Source organism: Salmo salar, chromosome ssa06, assembly GCF_905237065.1.
Source record: "Salmo salar chromosome ssa06, Ssal_v3.1, whole genome shotgun sequence".
In the NCBI taxonomy this organism is placed as follows: Eukaryota; Metazoa; Chordata; class Actinopteri; order Salmoniformes; family Salmonidae; genus Salmo; species Salmo salar.
This window is the reverse complement of record NC_059447.1, coordinates 63,899,450-63,913,427: the sequence shown is the minus strand read 5'-3', so window position 1 is coordinate 63,913,427 and position 13,978 is coordinate 63,899,450. Positions and strand designations below refer to the sequence as shown.

Below are 13,978 nucleotides of genomic sequence, written 5' to 3'. Positions count from 1 at the left end.
TGTGACTGACTCAAGCAGTCCCAAGGAATACCTTGTATTGATACATTTTAACTCTTGATTGTAAAAAATTATGCATTCCAGTCTGATAAGATCCTTCATCAGCTGATGTAACATTTTTCATAGAACTTAGGCAAGCAAATAATCAGAGATACAGTGGTGGTGTTTTTGTCAGGTCTCATTTATTTATATTGCACGTTGCTGTGCAGAAGAGCACAAAACTACAAAAGGAACAGTAGCAATTAACATGAAGTGAAAAGCCGTGAGCAGGTTTTACTCAAGGGCAACAGCAGTACTATATTCTTTCTCAAGACAACAGGACTTGGTGTGTTTATTTATTGTTTGGTTCTTACAGCAGGACGAGCTCTAGTTACACAGAATATACAATTACTTGTAATAATATGCTCGATGATGATGATGATGATAGGTTTCACTTCTATTTCTAGTTGACCGTGTGAAGTCATCCTGAACATTCTGCTTTGTGTAGTCGTGCACGGTGGGGTGTCCTCCGATTTCTACTTCACCACTCTGGAAAGGAAAAGGTCAATTAAAAATCTAAACCCACTTCAGGACATTTGTCTCCTATCTCACTTTAAAATGTACTTGCTATGAAGCCTGGTGTGATTAGTACGATTATTATTGGTCCAATGACACAGAAGCACTCACACAGTGGTCTGTTTGTAGAGGTCTAGGGCCTGCTGTGCCACCACCTCAGAGAACTTGGGGTCATTCCAGGGGATGTCTCCAGGCACACTGAAGGTCATGGCAGGGTTGTCAAACAACTGGACAGACACATTGGTGTCCCCTGGCTTCTCAGGGTCCTCTGTGTCCTTGGACATGACCTTGGAGGAATTCAAGACGTAAGTCTATTCATAAGACCATGTTACAAAGAAATGGGATACAACGCATTGCAGACTATGGAGTCTCACCGTTTCGATCTTGAAGATTCCATCCTTGTTGTTGGTGTTGTTGGCCAGGGCAGACACCCAGCCAAACTGCTTGCTGAAAAGGTCCAGCAGGCTGGAGGTGTTGGACATCTGCTCCTCAAACTTCCTCAGCTGCTTGCTGTACTCCTGAGTGAACTTCTCTGCCATGGCCAGGGCCTGCTCCAGGTCCTTCTTCAGAGGACCAGCCAGAGGCTTCTTCCCTGAGCAGTCTGGAGGAGAGAACCGCATTTCATGTAATACACAACTCTAGTCAACAGAGTCACTGGTGTCCCTTTAGCCCTATGTCAGCAACTTTTGGTGTGATGTAATAGCAACTTGTTATACCTATTCGGAAGGCCAAAGTTAGTTTAAGGAGCAGTTCTCTTTCTGTGGGTCTAACCCCAAGAAGGTCTGGAAAACTGTTAAAGACCTGAAGAATAAACCCTCCTCATAGCTGCCAATGTCCCTTAATGTTGATGTGGTTGTTACTGACAAGGAGCCCATGGCTGAGCTCTTTAATCACCACTTCAATAAGTCAGGATTCCTATTTGACTCAGCCATGCCTCATTGCCTGTACAACATTTCCTCATCTCCCACCCCTTCTAATGCGACTAGACCCGATGCTCCTCTTTTTCCCCTGCCCCGCTGCAAAGTTTCTCCTTGCAGGCTGTCGCTGAGTCTAAGGTGCTAAAGGAGCTCCTTAAACTTGACCCCAAAAAAACAGAGTCAGATGGTTTAGATCCTTTCTTCTTTAAGGTTCCAGCCCCTATTATCGTCAAGCCTATCTCTGACCTTTTTAACCTGTCTCCTCTTTGGGGAGGTTCCCGTTGCTTGGAAGGCAGCCACGGTGCGTCCTTTATTTAAAGGCGGAGATCAAGCTGATCCTAACTTTTATAGGCCAATTTCTATTTTTCCCTGTTCATCAGAAGTATTTTTGGTGTTTTATGAGGATCCCCATTAGCTGTTGCAAAAGCAGCAGCTACTCTTCCTGCGGTCCACACAAAATATGAAACATGACATAATACAGAACATGAATAGACAGAACAGCGCAAGGACAGAACTACATTGATAGGCACACGTACCCTACATGTCAATACATGCACACAAACTATCTAGGTCAAATAGGGGAAAGGCGTGCCGTGAGGTGTTGCTTTATCTGTTTTTTAAAACCAGGTTTGCTGTTTATTTGAGCAATAAGAGATGGAACGGAGATCCATGCAATAATGGCTCTATATAATACTGTACGGTTTCTTGAATTTGGGGACTGTGAAAAGACCGCTGGTGGCGTTTCTGGTGGGGTAAGTGTGTGTGTCAGAGCTGTGTGTAAATTGACTATGCAAACAATTTGGGATTTTCAACACATTAATGTTTCTTATAAAAAAGAAGTGATGCAGTCAGTCTTTCCTCAACTCTTAGCCAAGAGAGACTGGCATGCATAGTATTTATATCAGCCCTCTGATTACAATGAAGAGCAAGACATGCCGCTCTGTTCTGAGCCAGCTGCAGCTTAACTACAGTTGAAGTCGGAAGTTTACATACACCTTAGCCAAATACATTTAAACTCAGTTTTTCACAATTCCTGACATTTAATCCAAGTAAAAATTCCCTGTTTTAGGCCAGTTAGGATCACCACTTTATTTTAAGAATGTGAAATGTCAGAATAATAGTAGAGAGAATGATATATTTCAGCTATTTAACAGTCTGATGGCCTTGAGATAGAAGCTGTTTTTCAGTCTCTCAGTCCCAGCTTTGATGAACCTGTACTGACCTTGCCTTCTGGGTGATAGCGGTGTGAACGGGCAGTGGTTCGGGTGGTTGTTGTCCTTGATTATCTTTTTGGCCTTCCTGTGACATTAGGTGTTGTAGGTGTCCTGGAGGGCAGGTAGTTTGCCCCTGGTGATGCGTTGGGCAGACTGTACCACACTCTGGAGAGCCCTGCGATTGCGGGCGGTGCAGTTACTGTTCCTGGCGGTGATACAGCCCGACAGGATGCTCTCAATTGTGCATCTGTAAAAGTTTGTGAGGGTTTTAGGTGCCAAGCCAAATTTCTTCAGCCTCCTGAGGTTGAAGAGGCGCTGTTGTGCCTTCTTGACCACACTGTCTGTGTGGGTAGACTATTTCAGTTTGTCAGTGATGTGTACGCCGAGGAACTTGAAGATTTCCACCTTCTCCACTGCGGTCCCGTCAATGTGTATTGAGGGGTGCTCCCTCTGCTGTTTCCAGAAGTCCACGATTCATCTCCTTGGTTTTGTTGACGTTGAGTACGAATTTATTTTCCTGGCACCACACTTCCAGAACCCTCACCTCCTCCCTGTATGCTGTCACGTCATTGTTGGTAATCAAGCCTACTACAGTTGTGTCGTCTGCTAACTTGATAACTGAGTTATAGGCGTGCTTGGCCACACAGTCATGGGTGAACAGGAAGTACAGGAGGGGGCTGAGCATGCACCCTTGTGGGGCCCCAGTGTTGAGGATCAGTGAAGTGGAGGTGTTGTTTCCTACCTTCACCACCTGGGGGCGGCCCATCAGGAAGTCAAGGACCAAGTTGCACAGGGCGGGGTTCAGACCCAGGGCCATGAGCTTAATGATGTGCTTGGAGGGTACTATGGTGTTGAATGCTGAGCTATAGTCAATGAACAGCATTCTTACATAGGTATTCCTCTTGTCCAGATGGGATAGAGCAGTGTGCAGGGCGATGGCGATTGCATCGTCTCTGGATCTGTTGGGGTAGTAAGCAAATTGAAGAGGGTCTAGGGTGACAGGTAAGGTAAAGGTGATATGATCCTTGACTAGTCTCTCAAAGCACTTAATGATGACAGAAGTGAGTGCTACGGGGTGATAGTCATTTAGTTCAGTGACCTTTGCTTTCTTGGGTACAGGAACAATGGTGGCCATCTTGAAGCATGTGGGGACAGCAGACTGGCATAGGGAGAGATTGAAAATGTCCGTAAACACACCAGCCAGCTGGTCTGCACATGCACTGAGGACGCGGCTGGAGATACCGTCTGGGCCGGCAGCCTTGCGAGGGTTAACACGCTTAAATGTCTTACGCACATTGGCCACGGAGAAAGAGAGCTCACAGTCTTTGGTAGCAGGCCGCGTCAGTGGCACTGTGTTATCCTCAAAGCGGGCGAAGAAGGTGGTTAGCTTGGCCAGAAGCAAGACATTGGTGTCCTCAACATGGCTAGTTTTCCTTTTGTAGTCCGTGATTGTCTGTAGACCCTGCCACATACTTCTCGTATCTGAGCCATTGAATTGCAACTCCACTTTGTCTCTATACTTACGTTTTGCCTGTTTGATTGGCTTGCAGAGGGAATAGCTACATTGTTTGTATTCTGCCATATTCCTAGTCACCTTGCCATGGTTAAATGCTGTGGTTCATGCTTCAGTTTTGCGTGAATGCTGACATCTATTCACGGTTTCTAGTTAGGGTAGGTTTTAATAGTCACAGTGGGTACAACATCTCCTATACACTTCCTGATAAACTCAGTCACTGTATCAGTATATTCATCAATATTATTCTCGGAAGCTACCCCGAACATATTCCAGTCCGCCTGATCAAAACAATCTTGAAGCGTGGATTCCGATTGACCAGCATTGAACAGTCCTTAGCACGGCTACTTCCTGTTTGAGTTTCTGCCTATAGGAAGGGAGGAGCAAACTGAAGGTGTGGTCAGATTTGCCGAAAGGAGGGCGGGGGAGGGCCTTGTGGTCATCCCCGGAAGTTGGAGTAGCAGTGGTCGAGTGTTTTAGTAGTGCGAGTACTACAGTCGATGTGTCGATAGAACTTCGGCAGCCTTTTTCTCAAATTTGCTTTGTTAAAATCCCCAGATACAATAAATGCAGCCTTGGATGTTTTTTCCAGTTTGCATAAAGTCCAGTGAAGTTCTTTGAGGGCTGTCGTGGTATCGGCTTGAGGGGGTATATACACGGCTGTGACTATAACCGAAAATAATTACCTTGGGAGATAATATGGTCTGCATTTGATTGTGAGGTATTCTAGGTCGGGGGAACAAAAGGACTTGAGTTCCTGTATGTTATCACAATCACACCATGAGTCATTGATCATGAAACATACAACCCCGCCCTTCTTCTTCCCAGAGAGATATTTATTCCTGTCTGTGCGATGAACTGAAAACCCAACTGGCTGGACCGACTCAGACTGTATATCCCGAGAGAGCTATGTTTCCTTGAAACAGAGTATGTTACAATCCCTGATGTCTGTCTGGAAAGAAACCCTCGCCCTGAGCTCGTCAATATTATCATCCAGAGACCGAACATTAGCGAGTAATATACTCCGAAGCGGTGGGTGCTGTGCGCGCCTACTAAGTCGGACTAGAAGACCACTCCGAGTACCTCTCCTCCGCCGGCAATGTTTTGGGTCGGCCTCTGGAATCAGTCCAATTGCCCTGGGGGGTGCGAACAAAGGATCCGGTTCGGGAAAGTCGTATTCCTGGTCGTAATGCTGGTAGTGCTGGTAAGTTACCGCCACTGATATCCAATAGTTCTTCCCGGCTGTATGTAATAACACAAAACATTTTCTGGGTTAATAATGTAACAAATAATACATAAAAAAACAAAATACTGCGAAGTTTCCTAGAAGCTAGAAGCACGGCAGCCCTTTCTGTCGGCGCCATTTCATATGAATAGGCTAGCTGCTATGCCAAATAGCTCCTCAGACCAGTCCTTGGTCGGCAGGATCACTGGACAGAGACTAGCAGTCCCAGCAACTGATGCCAACTGCGTTGCGGGATCCAAACTAAAAAAGGTAGCTAGCTACTAATACACTTTCAAAACAACAAACTTTTAAAAACAACAATACTGAGCTCCCCCTCGTTCTGCGTTCAAGTGTTGGAAAAAAGTTGTCAATAATCAACTGACTGGCTTTTTTGATGTTTATAGTATTCTCTCTGACATGCAATCTGGTTTCCACCCTGGATATGGATGTGTCACTGCAACCTTAAAGGTCCTAAATTATGTCACCATTGCCCTTGATTCTAAGCAATGTTGTGTTGCTATTATTTTGACTTGTCCAAAGCTTTTGATACGGTAGACCATTCCATACTTGTGGGCCAGCTAAGGAGTATTGGTGTTTCTGAGAGGTCTTTGGCCTGGTTTGCTAACTACCTCTCTCAGAGAGTGCAGTGTATAAAGTCAGAACATCTACTGTCTCAGCCACTGCTTGTCACCAAGGGCTCGATCCTAGGCCCCACACTCTTCTCAATTTACATTAACAACATAGCTCGGCAGTAAGCTCTCTCATCCATTTATATGCAGATGATACAGTCATACTCTGATTGTTAAACGCTCTACAACAAAGACTTCTTAGTGTCCAACAAGCTTTCTCTGCCCTTAAACTTGTGCTGAACAGCTCCAAAACAAAAATAATGTGGTTTGGTAAGAAGAATGCCCCTCTCTCCACCGGTTTGATTACTACCTCTGAGGCTTTAGAAGTAGACTTAGTCACCTCATACAAGTACTTGGGAGTATGGCTAGACGGTACACTGTCCTTCGCTCAGAAAATATCAAAGCTGCAGGCTAAGGTTAAATCTAGACTTGGTTTCCTCTATCACTCCAGCTGCCAAACTAACCCTGATTCAGATTACCATCCTACCCATGCTAGATTACGAAGACCTAATTTATAGATCGGCAGGTAAGGGTGCTCTCGAGCGGCTAGATGTCCTTTACCATTCGGCCATCAGATTTGCCACCAATGCTCCTCATAGGACACATCACCGCACTCTATACTCTTCCGTAAACTGGTAATCTCTGTATACCCATCGCAAGACCCATTGGTTGATGCTTATTTATAGGCCTCATTCTCCCCTATCTGAGATACCCTCATCCTCCACATACAACACCTGTTCTGCCAGTCATATTCTGTTGAAGGTCCCCAAAGCACACACATCCCTGGGTCACTTCTCTTTTCAGTTCGTAACTGGAACGAGCTGCAAAAACCACTCAAACTGGACAGTTTTATCTCCATCTCTTCATTCAAAGACTCAATCATGGACACTCTTACTGACAGTTGTGGCTGCTTCACATGTGTATTGTTGTCTCTACCTTCTTGCCTTTGTGCTGTTGTCTGTGCCCAATAACGTTTGTACCATGTGTCATGACTGTCCTGTTCGGGTCAGGTTACCATAGAACACAGTCCTACAGAGATATCTCTCACACCCACCAGAGGGGGGAAATAGTAAGAGAAGAGAAGAGAAGACCCTTTTTCAGAACGAGGGCAAGGAAACAGACAACTAAGAGAAAGGACACTGACATCGTGTGGACAATCAGAGACTTACACCCAGTAACGAAATAAGTGCCGCCATCAGAGAAGAGATTATTATATTCTGACCCATAAGAGCAGCAGTTCGGGGCAAGGTGTTAGGGCTAAACTAAGCATAGTTTACAAATGTATCCAAGTGTGCTTTTCTCTCGTGCACTCTCTTTCTCTCTCTTTCTAAAATCCCCATTTTGTGTAACATGTGAAATGGGAACCTGTTTCATTGTACACATTTTTAATCAATAGGCTAGACTGTGTGTTTGTGTATGTGTATCTTATGTTATCCTTTAGCATGTTAGTAAATACATTATAAACTCAATTGGTGTCGTACGGAATCATTTAGTGAGACTCGGGTTTGTGCAGATTTACGAATTATGCGACGTTCAGGATGAGACTGTAGAGGAAATTAATTAATTAGCGACTGCTGTAAAATCTATATTCTGATATTCTTTGAGTTAATTTGGGAAACGGAAACTCAATAAAAACAAACTTTTCCCATGGTGCCCCAGGTCACTGAGTTAATGATTACCTGATTAATTGAATCACGTAATTATAAACAGTTAATAATTAGATGAACAGCAGTCGTCACAATCAATACAACGTCATCAACACGTTTTGTGTTGCTACCATGCTGTGTTTTCATGTGTTGTTTCTTCCATGCTGTGTTGTCATGTGTTGCTGCCATGCTATGTTGTTGTCTTAGGTCTCTCTTTATGTAGTGTTGTGGTGTCTCTACTGTCATGATGTGTGTTTGTCCTATATTTTTATTTTTAATCCCATCCCTGTCCTCGCAGGAGGCCTTTTGCCTTTTGGTAGGCCGTCATTGTAAATAAGAATTGGTTCTTAACTGACTTGCCTAGCTAAATGAAGGTTAAATTAAAAAAATACCTGACTCAGCCAAGGCATGACTTTGTGGTATCGTAGACACTTGAAAGTGTAGGTGTACAAGCCAGTGCTTGTTGCATGATGAATGCTACTCCCTATGATGTGCCAATGATAATTTTACATGTTTTTGTTCAGACCTGTTCTGACCTCTGAGTTATGAATCACCTGGGTTATATGAATGTTGCAGAATTGTGCGAAAGAGAAAATACCAACAAATCTGATGAGCTTTACCAATATCCTGGATCGCTACGCATTTTTCACACTCTCCTCGCAGTTTAATGCAGCCAGCAGAATTGCGACGTATCTCTCTGCAGGTCATACCGGAAGGCTTTGTCACAACAACATCCTCATTCACACTCCCCTCTGTGGAAAAAAGAAGCCCAAGATCATTTATGTAAACGTTAACACCATGTTATTGTATAATAACAGTTGTCTAATTAGGACTGAGGTATACCCTCTGAGGGGTTGATGTCAAAGTTAGCGTCTGCGTCCATGACAGGCCCCATGGAGCTGAAGATATTCCGGGCCATGTCCATCATAGGAGAGAACATGTTGTGGAACCCATGGAAGTCTGGGTCCTGCAAAGCGGACCTGACCATACGGGAGCGCACCTCGCCCGCCTCTGCCATCTCTGCTCTCTCATTGGCCCTCTCACTCTGACCCCAGATACTGGGCATGTGGAAGGGGCTGGAGAACATGGGAGGGTTGAGGGAACGCATGTGGTCAAACACCCTCAAGCTGTCCATGAAGATACTGTCCACCCCATCGGCCACGTCGGAGTAACGCTCCTCCAGGTTCTGGAACCTCTGGCTCTGCTCCTGGTCCTCCCTCTCCAGAACATCCATGTTCTCCCCGTTGATCCAGATGGAGATTGGAGAGGTCCTGTTCAGAACCTCCTCCAGCTGAGAGAGAAACAGGAGAAAGCAGCTAGACCAACAGTAACCTATTTTATTTGGAAGGATTGTATAACAATAGCTTAAACACATTGATCAGCTGTCCTGCATGTCTCTGTGTACGTCTAGCTCACACAACATATTTGAACTACAATTGCAAACCAATGTGGAGATTGATTGATGATAGTTCTGTGTAGTTGAGGCGGTACCTGTCTGCCGATCAGTCCGGCGCCACTGCTGCAGGTCCTGGAGTAGTATTTGATACAGGTGTTCTTCAGACAGGGCTTGCACTCCTCCCACAGAGACTGCATGGTGCCGTTGCACACCTCCTGCTCCTCACTCAGTTTAGTCTCCATCTCCTGAGCTGCCTTCAGAGCATCCTGGGAAACAAACACAGCAACTGAGTCAGTGGTTAAAAAGAACTAGGTGACTATAGCTGATGAATTGAACACAAAATGTAGTGTGATCTTTAACTTATTTTTGTCCAAAACAGTGATGAAAGCTCATGGTACAGTGCGTTGCTCAAATGCACTGCACCTCTTTTTGCTGTTTAGTTTTCTCCAGGGCACTCAGGAACTTATTGTGATCATCTCCAGACCTCTCCATCACTGTCTTCATCTCCTTCACCCCACTGATGGCATTCTCTATCTGCTTGTCCAGGTACTTCACCCCCAGGAGAGAAATCTCTGCAGAGAACAATCGCTCAAAATAAATCTCCACAGCGACTTAAAAATATCCAGCATTATACAGTATACCGCTATTCTGAACAATTTGAAGATATTTAGTTATATGATGGCTTACGGCTTAGATCCTCCTTGGATGGAGGCAGCAGACACTCAGTAGATACCAGAAGCAAAGCAAGGCCCACTAGTGACCCAAAGACTCTCATCATTACTGTTTCTTAGATACCAAGCGACTGATGCAGTACACACCTGAAAAACAGACATGATACAATATCTGGCAAAACCGAGATTTAAAACATTTATGGGGGAAAACGTCTATGGTAGCTACTTGGGGCTTAGGGTATTTCGGATGTAATCATAACGCCTCTTATGAAAAGCACTACAAAATGACCTCATAGTCCAGTGGTTCCCAAACTTTTTATAGTCTCGTACCCCTTCAAACATTTAACCTTCAGCTGTGTACCCCCTCTAGCACCAGGGTCAGCGCACTCTCAAATGTTGTTTTTTTGCCATCATTGTAAGCCTGCCACACACACACTATACGATACATTTATTAAACATAAGAATGAGTGTCAATTATGGTCAGTAAAGAAAACTTGAAGCTCGTCTCTTAATTAAAAAAAAACAAAAACGTGTCAATACTTTGCCCCTTGATAACCAGCCCACGTCCATGTCCATGTCTTGTATGTTGTAAAAGTGTTACATGGTCGCTGCCCATACCATTGCATAGTGCAGAAAATGCGCAAGAGTTCAGGGGCCTTGCTTTAACAAAGTTAACCATTTTCACTGTAGTGTCCAAAACGTCTTTCAAGTTGTCAGGCATTCCCTTGGCAGCAAGAGCCTCTCGGTGGATGCTGCAGTGTACCAAAGTGGCGTCGGGACCAACTGCTTGCACCCGCGTTACCAGTCCACTATGTCTCCCTATCATGGCTTTTACGCCGTCAGTACAGATACCAACACATCTTGACCACCAAAGTCCATTTGATATCACAAAGCTGGCCAGTACTTGAAAAATATCCTCTCCTGTTGGCCTGGTTTCCAGTGGTTTGCGGAAGAGGATGTCTTCCTTAATTGACCCCCCATAAACGTAATGGACATATAACAGGAGCTGTGCCAGGCCCGCCATGTGTATTGACTCATCCAGCTGTAATCCATAGAATTCACTGGATTGTATGCGAAGCAGTAATTGTTTCAAAACATCTCCTGCCATGTCACTGATGCGTCGTGAAACAGTGTTGTTTGATAAAGGCATTGTCTGTATCGTTTTTTTGGCCTTTTCCTCCAGCTTTGTCCCAGCCATATCCGCGGCAGCAGGGAGAATTAAGTCCTCCACAATAGTATGGGGCTCACCATATGACTCTTCTAGCTCATTTGAATGGTATCTGTTGCTTTTATACATGTCTTACTACTCGAAAGTCGTCTTAATTCTTGCTCAAAAAACTCCCATGGCTTATTTTTCAAATTGGCATGTTTTGTTTCTAAATGTCTGCGCAAGAGTGAAGGTTTCATCGAGTTGTGAGATAGTACTTTTGCACATATAACACACTGTGGCTGAGGAAAGGCACTACTCCCAATATAAGTGAACCCCAAATCAATATATTTCTCATCATATTTGCGCCTCTTCGATGGTCCAACGTCCCTGTCTGTTGTTCGGTGCTTTCCCGGGTAAGGGGGCAGTAGCTTTTCGGCTGCATCGGATTCACAACTGTCAGTGTCCATGCTAGCTGGGCTAACAACAAATGTAGAATTACTGATGCTAGCATTGGATGTGCTCGTGGAACAGAACAACTTGTGTCGTCGACAGGTGCTAACGTTACCAGTAGAGCTGGTATGTGTCTCTATGGACGCGGGCCTTACTTTTCTTTAACCATGTATCCTTTTTCGAGTAAACGGAATGAGCAGCAGCTACGTTTGGCTACATACGGACCGTTAGTGGAATTCCCCCGAGAGAGTAACGGTTAATGTGATTGGATGTTAATTATTTGACTAGGCTACCTGTATTTGACATTGTGTTGTTATTTCGCTGAACACTAGATGGTTTCATTTTATTTTTGGAAGTGAAAGGAGGCTACTCAGGCGAGAAAAAAAACACCCAAATGTATAGCCCCGTTGGAAAATATAAATAGACTGTTTCAAAATGTGTAAAATAGATGTGAATCACATTTTTATTTGGCGTACCACCGACGGAATTGCGCGTTTGAGAATACCTGTATTACCCCAGTTTGGGAATACCTGTATAGTCCACGTCTGACCTTGGTGTTGTTGTGATGTTGATATTACCCACTAGAGGGTAATGTTGCCTATATAACAAAGACAATACTGTGACACAGCATCATTTGAAACCTTTTCCTTTAATGCTGACATTTGCTGATTTGTTCCAAACGATAAAGTGGGATTATACTGCATTACATCATAGACATTTCTCCTATTGTATACTTTTTAAATTTGATATAAGTATTGACATTAGGCTCAAGATAAGCCCTGTGACACAGATACAATGCGGAGATTAGGGGCTGGATTCAACCCTTAGCGCCGAAGAGCAGCGTTGTAGCGCGGTTGAAATGTAAAGGTCATTTTCGATTGAGTCAACATATGCAGCGTTTACTGTGAATGCAGTCTCCTCAAACACAGAAACATTGCCTATAAATTTAAATCACGCTACAACGCTGATCTTCGGCGCTAGAGATTGAATCCACCCCTAGTGGGCGTTTATCTGATAGATATCCCTGTTGGAATAGAACCGAAACAAACACAAATTCTTCTCCACTAATCTCTGTGATTATTCCAGGAAGCCCTATAATCCCTTGTGTATTCAACACGCTCACTGTGCAACTTCCCAGAAAACACTGAATTGTTGGGAAAAAAATAAAGCCCAATGTTTAGATTTGGAAACCATTACACATCCTTCCAATTGTGGTACCAGATATTCAGTTGAAATGTCACCATTGAAGGAAATATCTTGCCATTAAGGGAAATGGCAAGATACCGTCATAATGCTGACATTTTCAGACACAGGACTAGCCTTACATATTTTACAGGTCTGGGTGGATATAAGGGAAAATAATAATGGGAGAAAAAGAAGTCAATTACAAGTTCAAACAATGTCCTACTCATAAATAAGGTCCAATAGCACTTGTATGACTTGCAGGAAAAAGTAGAACACCATTAATAGAACCCAGAAGTAGAACCCACATTTCTGCTCAATCAAGCAGATGGACAGAGCTCTGTATTAGAAGGGATTTTCACATTCCAATATACTCCTACAAGGGGGAAAAAATGGGGCTTGAGAACTGCAGTGTCCAGACTTAATTGCTCTCTGCTCTGTCCATCTCACTCAAACATGCCCTGTGCAGCTACAATATCAACACAATAACAGCACTCTAACTCAGAGAGACTTTGTGCCTTTGAGGATGTTGAATTGAATTATCCAATTGTGTAGTCTTTATAGCAAATGCATTGGATAAAGCTTGCAGCCTTAAAATGTTGCGATATACGCAGTACATATCTGGGTCATTCACAGGCAGAGGCAGCAGCAGTTTTGAACAGAGGTCACCCATGAGTAAGAATGAGGAATAACAGTATCATCACTGTGCAGAATTTCTGCAGAATCAAATAGAAACAATATTTATCATAATAAACAACATGGCAAAAAAATAGTAGCATCACCCCCAGGTACAATTCTAAAGACAAATCAAGCATTTCAAGGATACTCCTACTGCAGTTCTGTCTAGCGTAGCAGAAGGCAGCTGTGCACAGGGCTGATACCCTGAAGACACACAATATGCATTTTCCTCCCAGCCAGCCGGGCTGCCAGGCAGAAGAGGACCACTCACCTCCCTGTTGATCTTGCCTCTTCAGAGCGGATGAATTGCAGTGAGGCTGTCTTCCGCTAGGTATTTATACAGAACCTAGCGGTGATGTTGACACTGTGACTCACGCCCTGTGGCTTTGGACTTTTCCAGAAGTTGTGTAATTCCCAGTCACAGCTCAGTTCCTGGAGCAGCCAGGAGTGGGCACTGTCGCACCGTGTGTCACTAAGCTCCCTCTGGCTACTCTCTGGCTCCTGGGAGACAATGTAACTAGAGGGAGGATTGTGTCATTTTTGTGGGTCAGTGAACATGGTCTGGGCACATGGAGGAAGGGGCTTTCAAGATGATCGATCCTTATATTATCACACATCTCCATGACTCAGTGCATCTACGCATCATTACAAGCACACACATGGATCATCCAAAAGGAGTCAAATTCAAGTTATAATGGTAACACCTTGTAGCTCTAATTCAAAACATATCCCTAAACTCCACACTTGGCTCAAAC

General features: G+C 44.1%; 1 protein-coding gene across 1 annotated transcript; it reads right to left on the bottom strand.

Moving 5' to 3' along the window:
* Nucleotides 1–157: 157 nt before the first annotated feature.
* On the bottom strand, nucleotides 158–13,674 carry LOC106607816 (clusterin-like). The gene is made up of 9 exons (XM_014205188.2): nucleotides 13,495–13,674; nucleotides 9,780–9,910; nucleotides 9,516–9,664; nucleotides 9,188–9,358; nucleotides 8,540–8,987; nucleotides 8,317–8,448; nucleotides 927–1,153; nucleotides 664–839; nucleotides 158–525 (listed from the first exon to the last, which is right to left on the bottom strand). Exons 2-9 carry the CDS (start codon nucleotides 9,868–9,870, stop codon nucleotides 513–515), a joined length of 1,407 nt encoding a protein of 468 aa, XP_014060663.1. The 5' UTR covers nucleotides 9,871–9,910; nucleotides 13,495–13,674; the 3' UTR covers nucleotides 158–512.
* Nucleotides 13,675–13,978: the final 304 nt, after the last annotated feature.